Genomic DNA, 16,771 nt, shown 5'->3' on the forward strand with positions numbered 1-16,771 from the left:
GAAGTGAAGCGCCACCTATCTGAATGCAAGCGCTCCAGCAGGCATTCAATAGTCTTGTCACAAGATCAACTTGTCATGGCTTTGGATCTGGTATTTCCATAATGTACCCTTTCCTTTGTCCATATCTGTTCGCTATTTTCCCGCTTGTGGCTCAACAGTAACTGAACGTCATCACGTTTTCCCACGCTACGGAATGGACTGAGGGTCAAAAATGACCCGAGCGCGTCAACAAATTGCGCTATTAAAAGGAACTCACAGTTAACGCATTATCATCAACGCTAATATAAATATAAATATATCCAACTCTTATTTTTCCCATTTGCCTGCATCTCCTAGACCCTTTCTCTTCATTATGTCTCCTTTGCAGCTGTCCTGGGTCTCTCTAGTACCGTTCACAAGTAGTTCACTTACGATCTCTCAGACAGAACAATCTTGCTAAGTGTGCATACAAGCTCCTCAAAGACCCATACGATCACCTGTGGTGTGCCTCAAGGATCTATTCTAGGTCCTCTTCTTTTTTAATATTTACACATTCCACTTGGCAGTGTCATCAGGAGACACATAATTAATTTCCTGTACACACCTCCTCATTTGTTAAGTGGCTAATCTCAATCCCTTCTATCTCTTTTTGTTTTTCTTCTTTCCTGCCTGACGACACCCCTCTGTCCACCATGGTACCAACTTTTTATAGACTTTGATTGGTATTGACCCATCTGCAGCCTCATAAATAATTGCTGTCATTTGCTTATTAACATAATTTATACCCCCTCTATATTAATATTAGTCACAGTTTCTGCTGCAATTAAACATTTTACAAGACTGCTTTACCAAAAAGCCACTTTGGTACTTTTTCATTTGACCTCAAATGCACTTATTCCCCCGCTGAACATAATAACGTATAGTGATCACTGCCTACTGGACTTTCACTTAATACTCCCAAATTACTTTCTTCAGCTAATCAATTACAGACCAATTAACATCCAAAATGGAATCATTTCCTGTGACACATTAATTATTGTTCCTGTACCCAAACAAACTAATTACCTTTCATTCATCAATTATGTAACAATTCCTTAATTTGAATCATAAAGGTAAACACATTTTAGGAGTCATAGAAGATATATTAAGTTGGAAACTAAATAAATCATATAAAGAACATATCACAATTATTTGCAACATTAATCATAATAAAATACATACTCAAATACTAATTTGCAATGTTTTTTGGGGGAAAATTAATGGGAAAAAAAGGTAGGCAAAATAGACTGAAGCTTCAGCTTTCACATAGGAAGTTGTTTTAAGTACATGTACACAATGTTGTATATTAACACACATACTTGAATAAAATAAACCTACTATTCTAAAAAAACCCATTGTATTTATACAATGTAGAAGCATATTAAAGAGTATGTGTTACACACACAACAACAATGTCACACATGTTATATGTACTGATGTTGTTAGAAAGTCAAAGTTATCAAAGTCTTGATGGCTGATTTCAAATCCTGCAGCTTCATTTGCTGCTGCTGTTCTCACCAGCACACTTGTGTTTCTTACACTGGTACTTATAAGAGAATCTTTCACCACACACACTGCAACTCAACCCTTTCTCACCTGTGTGTGTCTTCATATGTTTTTTAAGTGCTAGTCGGTCACAAAATCTCCTATTGCAGTCTGAACAGGAGTATGTTTTCGCTCCAGCGTGCGTTCTCATGTGTCTTTTCAAATGTTGGCTTCGCACGAACCTTTTACTACAGACTGGACAGGAAAAAGGTTTTTCTCCAGTGTGTATTCTCATGTGTACTTTAAAATCGGTATTTCGTACAAAACCTTTCCGACACACTGAACACATGAAAGGTTTTTCTCCAGTGTGTATTCTTGTGTGTACTTTTAAATTTGCCTCATGGGTGAATCTTTTACTACAAATTGAGCACACAAATGTTTTTTCTCCAGTGTGTATTCTCGTGTGCACTTTCAAACTTCCACTCTGTGTAAAACATAAACCGCAGATTGAACAGCAAAAAGGTTTTTCTCCAGTGTGTATTCTCGTGTGTATTTTCAGATGACTAGGATACCTAAACGTTTTGTCACAGTGAGAACATGTCAAGTGTGTGTTATCAGCTTTAGAGTCTTCATCATCAGTGTCAGGAGAGTGTGATGTTGTGTCGTCACTATCTGATAGTGGAGCTAAGAGCTTGTCTGCTTGTGATCCTCCACAGTGGTCTCCATCAGCTTCTGTTGTCATGTGTTGAGTTGAGCTGCTGCTTGGAGGCTCCACCACTCTCTTCTCCTCACTTTCCCCTTTGACCTCATCATCTTCACTCTTCACAATCACTGGGAACTCCTCCAACCATTCAAGATGCTCTCCCTCTTGACTGATGCTGTATTCCTCCTCTTCCTCTTTGTTGTGGGGGGTTTGTGGCTCCTTCTGCTGCATCTTGAAGCTCCACTCCTGGTGCTCAGGGAGAAGATTATCTTAGCGGACGTCTACAGGACACAAGAAGACAAACACAAGCTTTACAAAACATCTAGCTTTGCTCAGTCACATGAAGCCTTCAGTAGGTATCCATGAACTAAAAAAACAAGTTCTTGTATGAACTGTCTCTAAATCATTATATCTCGGACCTCATCCAAACTTACAATTTTGCGCGCGCTCTGAGGTCCGAGAGCCAGCTCCAGCTCGTGGTGCCCAAGACGAGACTTAAAAACCCGGGGAGACAGGGCCTTCTCTGTGGTCGGCCCTAAGGTCTGGAACACTCTGCCCCTCCATGTTCGAACTGCTCCCACAGTGGAGTGTTTTGGGTCTCGTCTTGAGATCCACTTTTATTCTCTGGCTTTTAACACTACGTGAGTTGTGTGGTCCTCTGTTGTCCTCTGTGTTTTTAAAATGTATATTTCTATTTACTGTTTTAATTGGTTTTACCCTTTAAAATCGTTTTTAATCATATTTATTTTATATTGTTTTTAATTGTTTTTAATATTATTGTGCAGCACTTTGGAAACATTTTGTTGTTTGAATGTGCTATATAAATAAAGTGGATTGGATTGGATACATCGCTGCGGGGGACAAACACGGGACAATCTCTTTACTAGAGATTGACCAAAATGTTTTTTTCAGGGCCGATACCGAATATAAGTAGTCAAGGAGGCCACTAACTGATATTTGGGGTTGATATTAATTCGCAGTAAAAGTTATTTACACATGAATAGTATGCTTTAAGTGTCGTCCCTTCCATTAAATATGTGTGGTGGTCAAGCTAGCTCTGTTCTCAATGGGTACTAGGCACCATTTAGCCTTTCTCGAAGAATAAATTACCCTATGCTTGTGTTGTTGTACGAATCGTTCAACTCACGAAAAGGATAAATTCCTGGAGAGGTCACCAAAAAGGGCGGAATAGTGCAAGATTTTATGAAACAACGATGAGAAAAGTAGCTCACACTCCAATCCAAGAGAGCACAGTGAAAGAATACACGAGTTTGCAGTGATCACTTTGTTAAATGCTTGTTTGATATACTTTTAATGTTTATTATTTCCAATTGAAGTATTGTCTTGATATTATTTGTGTTTCTTAAACACATGTTTGCTACGAGTGTTTTCGAAAAGCACCAACTCGGCAAGTCTAAATACAATGAATCAAATGTGAGCAAAACCTGAAGGAGTTAAGTTTTTACCAAAGACAACAATCATAAATGAATCTTTCAGTACATACACAATGTTGACATCTATAGTTATATTTTGATAAACAATCCTAAATGAATCTTTCAGCACATACACAATGTTGACATCTATAGTTATATTTTTATTAACAATTATGAATTAATCTTTCAGCACATACACAATGTCGATATCTATAGTTATATTTTGATGAAAAATCATAAATTAATCTTTCAGCACATACACAATGTTGACATCTATAGTTATATTTTGATAAACAATCAAAAATGAATCTTTCAGCACATACACAATGTCGATATCTATAGTTATATTTTGATGAAAAATCATAAATTAATCTTTCAGCACATACACAATGTTGACATCTATAGTTATATTTTGATAAAAACACGCTACTCGTAAACAGTGCGTGCAACAACAACAAACTTGGCAGTAGACGTGAAGTTAAATCATGAAATACAACCTTACCCGAGCAAACACGATGCATATTTATCCGGGAGAGTCTTGATACCAATGTCCTTGACCCAGCGACACACAAAGAAGTTGTAGACCTTCATGCTTTTCCAAGTTTCATCTGTTTTGTCCTGTAGAATAATGTTTGGAGCACATAATCCTTGATATCACTCAACAAATCTTTTTTGATGACGTATAGGGATCAATTCTATTGCATAGTTTAAGTTTTTGCTCGTATCTGCTTTTTGCAGGAAGATCTAGGCCCCTTGCGTACTCAGATAGTTTGCTGTACAACAGCCATCTTGGCCTGATTGACCACCACTGCTTTACACTTCCGGGAAGAAGTCACGTGTCGGAATACAAGCTATTTAACGGCGGAAGTTACATTGTGACTTGACTAAGGGTGGCGTTCATTTATCCAATAATATTCATAATGCAGGCAACGCGTGCCATTGTCAACTGTCACAATCGAGGTGGAATAAATAAAACTACTTTTATCGAATTCCTAAGTTTATTTCTGGACAAGGATAGCTAACGGCGAAGATTGCGACAATCATCAACCGAGTACGTGACGTGTTGACGACTTCGTGTTTGTAAGGATCATTTCAGGTTAAGACATTTTGCAAGTAAAAAAATAATCAAACATAAATAAAAGCCTCACTTTGCATGAACTTGATCGCTGCAGTGTTATTTTCCACCGAATAGTTCGGAATTGTTAAGTGTGGCGCTATCGTGAGCGATGACGCTCGCCCTTCAAAGTGGATTCCAACTTGCACTTCCGGGGAAAATCGGAAGCCTTCACATTTTCAAACAATCACAACACTTTATACTCACACTTGATCTCTGCTTAGCGATGTGTTGACCACTTCCGCGTCTCTATGTTAGCAGCTAACAAGCTAAGCTAACTAGCGAGCTAAGCTAGCTAGCAAGCTAAGCCTGATAGGCTTTACAGTTCACTGAAACGAGTTAAGTTAATCCTGACATAAGTAATAAGTAATAACGTTTAGTTTTTCATTCGATGGACGAATACGTACAAATGTAAAAAAAAATGAAGGAATTAACGCAGATGCGTTTCACAACACGACTGGTACTGGAAGACACACGCTCCACGCATGCGCAGGGAACACGTGACTTTCTGTCGATTTTTTTTCTTTTACAAAACTTTGTTTGCATACTCAATTTGTGTGTTTTATTGGCGGTTGGAAAACCAACTTAGGGTGCATTACTGCCACAATTTGAAGATGTATTTTAGTCCAAATGACTCTCCAATGTCAGAAAAAAACATTAATCTATTTATGACGTGCAATTGTGACTTTTGCTCGTCTCCACCGCCTGCTGTAATTCCTCCTGCACCTTTTCATATGATAAAGCTTTCAAATCCAACAATTTTGCTGCAGCTTTGACACAATAATTAATTTTTTTCTGTAAAAGATAAACGTACATTTAATGATAAAGCAAAAACTACAGTGCAGCTGGGGAGTGCACCAGAAGATTGGGGAAAGCTACGCAGGAACAAAGTTAAACAGAACACTAAACACAAACAACAAATTAATGATCTCGTCCTGTTCAACGTTCCATCTCTCAACTTGAGTTATTTTCATTTAAATTCGTTATGTCCGATCAAATGATATATTTAAACAAAAAAAGTGTCTTCATGAAGAAATGTATAACAGACTTTAAACAGATGCAAGCCACCTACTAAAATAAATCATGAGGTTGACATATAATGCTGAAGTTTAAACATTAAATAAAACAGTAAAAACGCTTTTCTGAGAAATACAAAAGCAAGTTTTTCACATTAAACGTGTTGCTTTTTCCATAAAAAATAAATTGATTAAAAAAGACCAATCATTAAAATCATTTAGCATAAAAGTGACGATGAAATAAGAAGCAATCACTTCTATAAAATCATTATAAAACACAATGAACTAAATATGACTGTGATTAATTAATTACAATTAATGTCATAATTTGATACTCTATTATTGGGGGTGTTCATTCCTAGGGGTATTCTATTTAGTGACAGTTACTTTTAAAGGGACGGCTTAAGGACGTAATGACGTACACGAATAGCAAACATGAGCTCTCATTGTACATATATTGTATCATAACACAACATATGACTGCAAACAGGTGCTTCAATCTTACTGCGTTTGTGTTCTTTATTCGATATAATTAGTAATTGTGGCATATACAGGCTTATAAAAGATACACATGTTCTGTTTCAACAATGATAACATAAGCTAGTTGGTGGTGTTCTTTTTTTATATTTTGGTTTGAAAAATTTAACAGCGAGCATGTTACAAACCGCGATGTGAATCATATCTAAAACAATGTATTTCATATTTTAAAAACACTTGATGTATTTATCTTCAACCCGTACTTCAAATGAAATGAATAGTGATTTTTGGGTTCATTGAAATAGGACTTCCAAAACGGATACGTTTTTCTCCTGTTTGCGTTATCTTGTGCATGCTATCATTGACAGATCATTTTCTACCACACACTGAACAACTGAAAGGTTTTTCTCCCGTGTGTCTTCTCATATGTCTCGTCAAATGAAATTGTTTATCAAACCCTTTTGCACAAACAGAACAACCAAATGGTTTTTGTCCTGTGTGTCTTCCCATGTGTGATTTCATATTACTTTTGTCAGAGAATATTTTCTCACAATCTTAACAACTGAAAGGTTTTTGTCTCCTGTGTGTTCCCATGTGTCCAGTCCATTTCCAGTGCATGAAAAAGTCTTCAGCACAACCTGAACAACTAAACGGTTTTTCTCCTGCAAGTTTTCTCATGTGTGATCGCAAACAATCTTTGCCTGTTTTTTTTCAACCGGACTGAACAACTGAAGGGTTTTTCTCCTGTGTGTGTTCTCATGTGTGCTTGCATATAACCTTTGTTAATGAACTCTTTTACCACAAAATGATCAACTGAAAAGTCCTGTGTGTGTTCTCATGTGGGATTCCATATTTACATTAACGTCTGACGCTGTGTCGTCGCTATCTCATAGTGGAGCTAAGCGCTGGTCTGCTTGTGATCCTCCACAGTGCTCCACCCACAAATCTTCACAAAAAGATGGATTTTCCGAAAAACTACTATAGTCTGTGACTACTATTTATGGCAATGGAGGAAAGAATAAAACAGTAAGTAATAATAGCAGGATATACATGTGTGAATAAAATGTTAGCAATGTTAGCTCGACTTGTTGTGTAGCTGGCTTAGCCTTCTAATGTAAGACAATACCATCACCGTCCTCCGGCAAAATAAAGAATGATCCTCTTAAAAACTATTTTTAATTAGATCATTGCCTACTGTGTTTGGCAATGGACCAGTTAGAATTATAATGCGTTATTACGTTCATAAGCCTTGCGAACGATGATGACGCCTGTAGCGTAGCTAACTGTATTAGCCAGCTCAGGACTCTATTGTTTACAAGTGTTCAAAGCAGCAGCAGTAAAAGTAATAGCATGATATAAAATATAAAAGCATTTTATTGTCATTATACACATGCATACGTCCAGGATTTAACATTGGAGGGATAATGACTCGGTAGAAGTTTAACCATAGCTAGCGTATAGCACAAGATTTGCAGCCAAGCTTTCTTACTTTCTTACCCTAGCGTCGTGCCCTTCATGAGCCGACGACTAATCACAGTGAGCCGCTTGTCTCGCTATACCACCCGTGATGTTGTGTTGTGGTGAAAGTCAAGTAAAAATGAGAGGGCTGGTGGCGATCCACGGTTTTCATATTCCGTACGGTCTTAGCAAAACAAAACAAAAAAAACAACTAATAAGCGACTGTAGTAAACAAAGGACGAAAAGGCTCGGCAGCATGAGGGGGCGTGCCAAGGAGGGCTTCATTTGCATCTAACGACTCCGACTCTTAAAATGAAGGATTTTTAAGAAGGAAGTATTCAGGTCACAACCGACCAGTAGGAGGCCCTGGGGAAGACACACAACTCGTTGGCGAGACTATGTCTCCTAGCTGGTCTTGGAAAACATTGTGATCCGCCAGGAGCAGCTGGGCAAGGTTGCTGGGGAGAGGGAAGTCTGGGATTCTCTGCTTAGGCTCCTGCCCCCGTGACCCAGAACAAGATTAGCAGAAGAAGATGGATGTATATATATAAGTTATGGGCATCAGTCTTGAGAAGCAGGAAAGTAAAAAACATTAACTGATTCTTAACCGTCAACAAACAAATAGTTAAAATGGAGGGTCGATGAGCTGAGAGAGGGTTTTTTACTCCAGGCTGAGTTGACTCAGTAATGATATCATCAATCGCATCTTTCTCCCACAATTTTTGTTGTCTATTTAGCATTTTTTAGCTCAGTTCTGAACGGTCTGCATGGGCAAGTATACGAGCATTTCCTCGTTGAACACTTGTGTTAGGCGAATGTGGCGCTAAAAAGCAAATATATATTCACCCTTTGTTATAACTGTGGTCCATGGATGAAAATCTGTTACAATCATTGATGTTGAAAGGTTTTCAATGCCGTGAACCCCTGGGAACCCACAGGTGGTGATTTGAGTGGGTTTTTTCAATAGGGTCCCAACTGGAGGTCGAAAAAATTATTGATTCTCTGATGCATCACGATTAGAACGTGGGTGATTCATGAATCGTATCACGATTACAACGTGGGTGATTCGTGAATCGATGGACGAATGCCCAAACATCGAGTATGTTGAATAAAGTAATAGAGTTGTGTCGGAGTAAATATGACAACAGAACAATAATCAAATATGCTCATGATTCAGTAATTGTTAGTTTGCTAAATGGAGATGAAAGCAGCCCATTATTGATGATTTTGTACGCTGGTGTGATATGTCTTACCTCCTTTCAGCAAAAACAAAAGAGATGCTGATTGACTTTACGAAGAGACCCCATGTGAACCAGCCAACTGTGATTAAAAACCAGGTCATTGAATATGTGCAGAAGTATAAATACCTTCAGACTATAATTAAAGTTAAAGTACCAATGATTGTCACACACACACTAGGTGTGGCGAAATTATTCTCTGCATTTGACCCATCACCCTTGATAACCCCCTGGGAGGTGAGGGGAGCACTGAGCTGCAACAGCGGTGGCCACGCCCGGGAATCATTTTTGGTGATTTAACCCCCAATTCCAACCCTTGATGTTGAGTGTCAAGCAGGGAGGTAATGAGTCCCACTTTTATAGTCTTTGGTATGACTCAGCCGGGGTTTGAACTCACGACTAGAGATGTCAGATAATATCGGGCTGCCAATATTATCGGCCGATAAATGCTTTAAAATGTAATATCTGAAATTATCGGTTTGGAAATTATCGGTATCGGTTTCAGAAAGTAAAATTCATGACTTTTTAAAACGCCGCTGTACATAGTGGTACACGGACATAGGGAGAAGTACAGAGCACCAATAAACCTTAAAGGCACTGCCTTTGCGTGCCAGTCCAATCACATAATACCTAAGGCTTTTCACACACATAAGTGAATGCAAATCATACTTGGTCAACAGCCATACAGGTCACACTGAGGGTCCCCGTATAAACAACTTTAACACTGTTACAGTTTACAAAAACACAGGATAAGTTGTAAAATTCATTTGTGCTGGCACATACTTGAGAGTGTTTGGTGATGACTGGTGGATGGGTGTTTTGCAATTTGGACGCGTCATCAGTAGTGTGCCCCTGGGCCACTGGGCGTTTCGGCCTTATCACTAGACGCCCTCTCCAGGGGTGGCCAGTCACAGGGGTGATCGGCCCAGGGCTTGCGTCAATCCCAATTAAGCATGAGTCGCTTGGTGTTGAACAGCAGATTTCTCATGGGACTATGCATGGCAGGGGCGTCCTTTTCCCTGAGTCAAGCCTAAGCTGACCCACACCAAACAAGAATGACAAACACTTTACGGGAGAACATCCACACCGTAACACAACAGAACAAATACCCAGAACCCCTTGCAGCACTAACTCTTCCGGGACGCTACAATATACACCCCCCGCTAACCCTCCCCACCCCCACACCTCAACCCCGCCCACCTCCTCATGCTCTCTCAGGGAGAGCATGTCCCAAATTCCAAGCTGCTGTTTTGAGGCATGTAAAAAAAAATAATGCACTTTGTGACTTCAATAATAAATATGGCAGTGCCATGTTGGCATTTTTTTCCATAACTTGAGTTGATTTATTTTGGAAAACCTTGTTACATTGTTTAATGCATCCAGCGGGGCATCACAACAAAATTAGGCATAATAATGTGTTCATTTCACGACTGTATGTATGGGTATCGGTTGATATCGGAATCGGTAATTAAGAGTTGGACAATATCGGAATATCGGATATCGGCAAAAAAGCCATTATCGGACATCTCTACTCACCACCTACCGATCTCAGGGTGGACACTCTAACCACTAGGCCACTGATAAGATGAACAACTGAAATTTGATCATTTTAATGTTGACAAGACCATCATGATCATGTTTTACCATGCTTTTATAGAATCTGTTTTGTCCTTCTCCCTGGTCTCGTGGTTCAGTCACCTGTCACTAAAGGATAGAATTCCCTAAATGACTTCAATGAAATATACAAAGACACACATTTGTGCAGTATGCTGATCAAGTAATAAAGAATAACACCCAATGCATTTCGGCTCCAAAATTCTCACGTGTCGAGATGGTGGCTTGTCCTTGTTTGTGTTTGACGGGTGTGTCAGCGCTTCAACCCTCGACATTGTCTGAACAGACTTGGCACTGCCACTCCATCTCCTTTCTGCATTTGCCACATGTGTACTTGTAGCAATCAACACAGCGCACAGTGGCGTGATTGTTCTTGCACCGACAGTTCACCTGGCACATTGCCCTTTTCCCTTGGCCAGGCGTGGGAGGTTGTTGCCGAAGAAGGTTGCCCTTATTCGCCTTTTTGACTCCCACAAATGACTCAGCAAGCTCGCTTGCTAGCTCCACCAGGAAGTCCAGCCGTCTCTCCTTGACCCCAGTACATGCCTGGTAAAGCACGTATGCATTCAGCACCGCAATGTCAATCATGTTGTAAAACACAGCGACTGGCCATCGCCGTGTTCCTGAGCGCACAGTGTACTCTCGCACCATCTGGTCCATCACCTCCACACCGCCCTTCCTGCTGTTGAAGTCGGAGAGTGTGTTTGGCTTTTTTTTCCGGGTGTGCCGAGTCTCCACCACTCTGTGCATGCTGCTGAGGATGCAGACGGTCTTCCTCCGTTTTGGCGCATAAACCGTCAGTGTGGCACTAGAAGTTGAAAACACTCGAGTGCTGAATTCCTTGCGGCCAAGAGTCTCTTTCGCTGATTCTGGAAGCTCCCGGCGAATCTTGTTGACTGTGCCGAGGAGGGTTGTCTTCCGGCTGAGCAGTCGTTGCGCAAGTGACAAAGATGTGAAGACGTTGTCTGTGGTAACCGTTCTTCCTTTGTCCATGAATGGTTCCATGAGCTTCATCGCCACATTTTCTGACAGTCTATCCCCCCTAGGACAACTGGGGTCTTTGCCAAGATATGGGATGATATTGCACACATACTTGGATTTCGAGTCACATGCCACCCAGAACTTGATGCCAATCTTGTCAGGTTTCGCTGCAATGTACTGCAGGAAACAGCAGCGGGTCTTAGTTTGAAAAAGTTGCTCGCCAATGGTGATGTTCCTGCCTGGTGTGTAGGATGTGATGCAGTTGGCAACAAAGGACCCCCAAACATCGGAGATTGCAGCAAACCTGTCAGTTCCAACTCTTACACTGCGCGTGTCCTTGTCATCGAAGCGTAGGTGTCGCATGATGTCTTGGAAGCGGTTTCGGGCCATAATGCCGATGATCAGTGAGTGTCCCAGCTTTGCTGACCATGCGTCTTGCAACGATGGAAGTCTGATCACCCCGCGCAGGATGAGGACAGCAATAAACGCCATTAGTTCAGGAAGGTCGATGAACCAATTTCCATGCTGTGTATGGCGTCCATGCTGAACAGTACACTCCTGAATGGTTCGAAGCATGTCAGGAGTGACTAAACAGAGGAAGCTCTGTAAGCGACTCGACACCGTTTTTCGGACCAAAGCAGATGGCTCTCCATCTGTGGCGAAAGATTCAATTGGGCTGTGAGGGAGAGGCCTCCCGACCTGTTCTTCACACCACACTGTGCCGTCTTTTGCTTTTTCTGTTGGCCAAGTGTTTGTCTCCAGTCGACCTCTCTTTTCTGGTGGCGGTAAAGTCTCCTCATCTGTAGGATGATTATATTTTTGAGAAATGAGCAATGAAATATCCAAATGATGTGAGCAATGAAAACATCAACCGAGGTTAGAAATATATTTGAAGATATCCTTTAAATTATATATATTTTTTAAAATCTCAAGTTTGCCTCCTCTGTATTGATTCAGGATTGTTTTCATTGTTTCCTCATACACAACTGCCTGCCCTGTTGGCCCCACTATGGACTGGACTCTCACATTATTAACTGTATGCACTCTGCATCCATTGCACCGGGTCACCACATCTGCGTCCCCTCCAAGGTTTCTCATTACGCCCACTGGGTTGAGTTTTTTCTTGCCCTGATGTGGGATCTGAGCCGAGGATGTCGTTGTGGCTTGTGCGGCCCTTTGAAACACTTGTGATTAAGGGTTATATAAATAAACTTTGATTGATTGATTGATTGATTGATTGATTGATTGTTAATCAGCAAATGAAAATAGGATGTTAAGGAAATCTTACCAGAAGAAATTTCAGAGTCTGAACTCAGCTGAAGGGCTATGTCTTCTCCATCGGAGTCACAAGGGTTCACTTGGTTCAGGATTAAGTCCAAAGCCTGCTGGGTGCTGTACGACTCCCTTTGATCTGAGCATTCAAGTGGTCCACCACATTCTGATGTAATGGCTGCATTTAGAAATTAAAGATGGTTAATCGTCGGTCGTTGAGTGGTAAATTTGAACCTAAAAGCCTTTTGGCTGCCCTCTGAGAATTGCCGGGGACACACAGCGCAGACACACACAGAGGAGGGACGAAGAGAGGACAAGCTATGCGAGCTGTGGCGCTCAGCTAGCTTGAATTCTGAAGTAGTGAAACAATAATATAATAAAAGCATTGTACACGTAAACAGAAGGCTAATAATATGAACCACGTTACAGCAGAGAATAACAAACTAAGAAAAGGAAATTAGCAAGTAGATTTAGTCCGGAGAGACAACACGTCTGTCAGGTGAGGGGAGCAGTGAGCAGCAGCGGTGACAGCACTTGGGAATCATTGGTTTAGTCTTTAGTCTATATAACTAGTAATTCTGAATAATATAGACACTTTACAAATATATATGTTCTGTTGAAACACTAATGGTGACATCAGTTAGCTGGGGATGGTCTTGTTATATTTCTGTTTGAAGAATGAAACTGTGAGCAAGTTGCTTACTTGGACTGTGATGAAGCTGTGAGGACTGAGGTGGTTTGTCTTCATGGTCTTCAGTCTTCACAGAAACGACAGTGAGATCAGCCTCCTGCCGCCCTAGAAGACACTCTCCCTCCTGACTGAGGCACACTTCCTTCTCTTCCTTTTTAATGTGGGGAGGCTGCTGAACATCTGTTGGGTAAGTAAGTAAATAAGATGAGGAAATAATAGAAATAGCTTGTGACTGACACTGTTAACACAATGAGAGTATTTGCGTTCTCCTGTGTGTTGTGTTAAAAGCGTGTATTGCTTAACAACCAATGAAAACAAGCCACTAAAATCTCTTTGAAAGAAGTACAGTGAGTATGGTCAAGTGAGTAAAAAAGAAAAACCTTCACAAAAACAAGCCAGCACTGTTCGAAAAATTCCTGAAAAAACTTTATAAATCTACTGTGCAAAGTGAGTAACCATTTTTTTCCTGTACATACTTCAGCTTATTACATCTAAACCTTATTCCTAAAATTAACCATAATCTTGTAATGGCATTGTCCTAACCATACCTTTAGTATTTAGGACCGGGGTGTCAAACGTACGGCTCAAGGGCCTGATCAGGCCCGCGGGATGCGTTTACTAAGTATAAAAATGTACCTGAAATGTTTTAATGAAAGAAACTGCTGTTCTAAATGTGTCCACTGGATGTCGCAATAGCAATTATTTGCATCTTTGTAGATGATGCTACATATGTAAACAAATAATAATAACTACATGATGTTAGTGCACCAGTCGAGGAAAATGATCAAACTACATAAATAACATCCTGTAATTTGATTTTGATATAATTTTTATATCTTGATAGATTGAAAATTAACACCAATGAGTTGACTGATGAACATTATCACATAAATTATTCAGAATGTATAAATAACGACAAATAAAGATAGAATACTATTAACCGCAACATGTAAGTGTAAAAAAAAAACCACAACATTATAATTTGTACATTTTGAGAATGTGCTTGTTGTATTTTTAAACAAAGAAAACAATCTGAAGTTGACTTTATTTTTAAGTTATTGTGCCGTGATTTTACCAGTCCGGCCCACCTGGGAGTAGATTTTTCTCCATGTGGTCTCTGATCTAAAATGAGTTTGACACCCCTGCTCTAAATAGTAAGTTTCAGCGTGACACGACAACTTGTTTTAGGCAACAGATCTTTTGAGGAAAAATACTACTTTTGAGAATCACCAGTTTGTTATAAGACACAAAACTTCACAATACCACTAACTATAGCTAATAATAACTTTTAATTGATTATTTCTTATTTCAAGAAATTTCACCCAGACAATTTTGACTTGCTCCATTGGCAGATTTTGTTTTGCTCATCACAAGCAAAAATAAATCTGCCAATGGAGTAAGTCAAAACTGTCTTGGTGACGTTTGTTTAACAGGGAAATTAACAAATAAAACTTATTTTTAGCTATACTTTGTAGTATTGTGAGGTTTTGTTTCTGATAACAAACTTGTGATGCTCAAAAGTAGTTTTTTTCATCAGAGGAAATATTGCCTTAAAAACAAGTCACTGAAAAATGTGACTTGAATTAAGTTTGTTTAAATATTTTGACTAGAAATTAGAAATATATACTTGGTGAGATTGTGAGTTTTTCCAGTGTATCAAAACAAAGCAGTGCATCATCCTCACAAGACAATTCACTTTCCTGTAGACCAGTGTTTTTCAACCTCTTTTGAGCCAAGGCGCATTTATTTAATTGAAAAACTCCAGAGGCACACCACCAGCAGAAATCATAAAAAAATTAAACTCAGTAGACAATAAAAAGTAATTGTCGCAATTGTTGGATATACCTTTAAACCATAACCAACCATGCATCACTATAGCTGACCTGTCACATCACACCCTGACTTATTTTGACTTTTTTGCTGTTTTCATGTGTGTAGTGTTTAAGTTCTTGTCTTGCGCTCCAATTTTGGTGGCTTTTCCTGTTTTGTTGGTATTTTCCTGTAGTAGTTTCATGTCTTCCTTGGAGCGCTATTCCCTGCACCTGCTTTGTTTTAGCAATCAAGAATATTTAAGTTGTTGCTATCTTTTTTTGTGGGGACATGGTTGATTGTCATGTCATGTACGGATGTACTTTGTGGACGCGGTCTTTGCTCCACAGTAAGTCTTTGCTGTCTTCCAGCATTCTGTTTTTGTTTACTTTGTAGCCAGTTCAGTTTTAGTTTCGTTCTGCATAGCCATCCCTAAGCTTCAATGCCTTTTCTTAGGGGCACTCACCTTTTGTTTATTGTTGGTTTAAGCATTAGATACCTTTTGACCTACACACTGCCTCCCGCTGTCTCTGCATATTGTGATCACGACAAAGCAATTAGCTACCTGCTGCCACCTACTGATATGGAAGAGTATTACATGGTTACTCTGCCGAGCTCTAGACAGCACACTCAACAACGGCACATTATTTGCGGATTATAATTACTGGTTTGCAACAAATATTTTTAACACAAATAGGTGAAATGACATAAACACACTGCTTATAGACGAAATGTTTTAAGAATAGTGTTCATAATCAACTATAAAGTTAGTAAACGTGTGAGAGTAAGAAGTAAACAAACCTGTTATGTGTAACACAACTTGATGTTTCTTGAAAACAGCGTCCAGTAGTTGATGTTGTCGCTCCTTCTCCTCTTTTGTTGGACAAAGTTCCTCCTCGTACTCTGCTATCGTTCTTTCGCACATTTTCACACAATCACAACACTTTTTAGCAGCTAACAAGCTAAGCTAACTAGCAAGGTAAGCCAAAAAGCAAAACAGCGATTTGTCTTCTTCTTCTTCTACTAACTGTTAGTAAAGGTTAAGAGCGCCACATACTGTACTGTAGAATGTAGTGTGGGCCATAGGACAAAAGGAGGAAATCCCGTTAAGAACCCGTGGAGGGCAGTAATACGCCTAAAATGCTCTACTAGTCTGCTGAGAAGGGTCTCGCTGCGGCCGCGGACATTGGAGACGTCCCCCTGTACGGGTCCGCTCCCTGTATGGGAGAAGATGGCGACGACGGAAGTAAAGTGCGCTGACAACGGAAGTGAATCAAAAATATTTTTTTAAAACTGCGGCTGAAAATATTTTTAATCGCAAATAATGTGATCTAATCAATTAATTCAAGCAAACAAAATGTGACATAAAAAATAAACACGTATCTAACGAGTTCATCATTTTAGTAAGCACCAAGCAGATATAATTATAATACGATATAGCAGGCCTGGCCCTAACCAATCT

General features: G+C 39.8%; 2 protein-coding genes across 5 annotated transcripts; both read right to left on the reverse strand.

Annotated features, from left to right (window-relative positions):
- Positions 1-1,358: 1,358 nt before the first annotated feature.
- Positions 1,359-5,210, reverse strand: LOC133635794 (gastrula zinc finger protein XlCGF17.1-like). Of its 4 annotated transcripts, none has more exons than XM_062029080.1 (3): positions 4,961-5,210; positions 4,142-4,257; positions 1,360-2,487 (listed from the first exon to the last, which is right to left on the reverse strand). In XM_062029080.1, the coding sequence occupies exon 3, from the start codon at positions 2,435-2,437 to the stop codon at positions 1,514-1,516; it is 924 nt and encodes a 307-aa protein (XP_061885064.1). In that variant the 5' UTR covers positions 2,438-2,487; positions 4,142-4,257; positions 4,961-5,210; the 3' UTR covers positions 1,360-1,513. The 4 variants fall into 4 exon arrangements, with proteins under 4 accessions (XP_061885068.1, XP_061885064.1, XP_061885066.1 ...); XM_062029082.1 differs by having other exon boundaries at positions 5,161-5,178; XM_062029084.1 differs by lacking the exon at positions 4,142-4,257 and having other exon boundaries at positions 1,359-2,452.
- A 5,046-nt stretch (positions 5,211-10,256) lies between these two features.
- On the reverse strand, positions 10,257-16,538 carry LOC133635757 (uncharacterized). The gene is made up of 4 exons (XM_062029025.1): positions 16,111-16,538; positions 13,513-13,680; positions 12,826-12,987; positions 10,257-12,337 (listed from the first exon to the last, which is right to left on the reverse strand). The coding sequence occupies exons 1-4, from the start codon at positions 16,232-16,234 to the stop codon at positions 10,818-10,820; spliced, it is 1,974 nt and encodes a 657-aa protein (XP_061885009.1). The 5' UTR covers positions 16,235-16,538; the 3' UTR covers positions 10,257-10,817.
- Between the last annotated feature and the right edge of the window lie 233 nt (positions 16,539-16,771).

Source organism: Entelurus aequoreus, linkage group LG20 (genome assembly GCF_033978785.1).
Source record: "Entelurus aequoreus isolate RoL-2023_Sb linkage group LG20, RoL_Eaeq_v1.1, whole genome shotgun sequence".
NCBI lineage: Eukaryota > Metazoa > Chordata > Actinopteri > Syngnathiformes > Syngnathidae > Entelurus > Entelurus aequoreus.

Coding starts and splice junctions, on each gene's coding strand:
- LOC133635794 (XM_062029084.1), bottom strand. CDS start 2,437: ATGCAGCAGAAGGAGCCACAAACCCCCCACAACAAAGAGGAAGAGGAG.
- LOC133635757 (XM_062029025.1), bottom strand. CDS start 16,234: ATGTGCGAAAGAACGATAGCAGAGTACGAGGAGGAACTTTGTCCAACA. Junction 12,988..13,512: donor ACAGCTTCATCACAGTCCAA/GTAAGCAACTTG, acceptor TTCTAAATGCAG/CCATTACATCAGAATGTGGT. Junction 12,338..12,825: donor AGACTCTGAAATTTCTTCTG/GTAAGATTTCCT, acceptor ATCATCCTACAG/ATGAGGAGACTTTACCGCCA.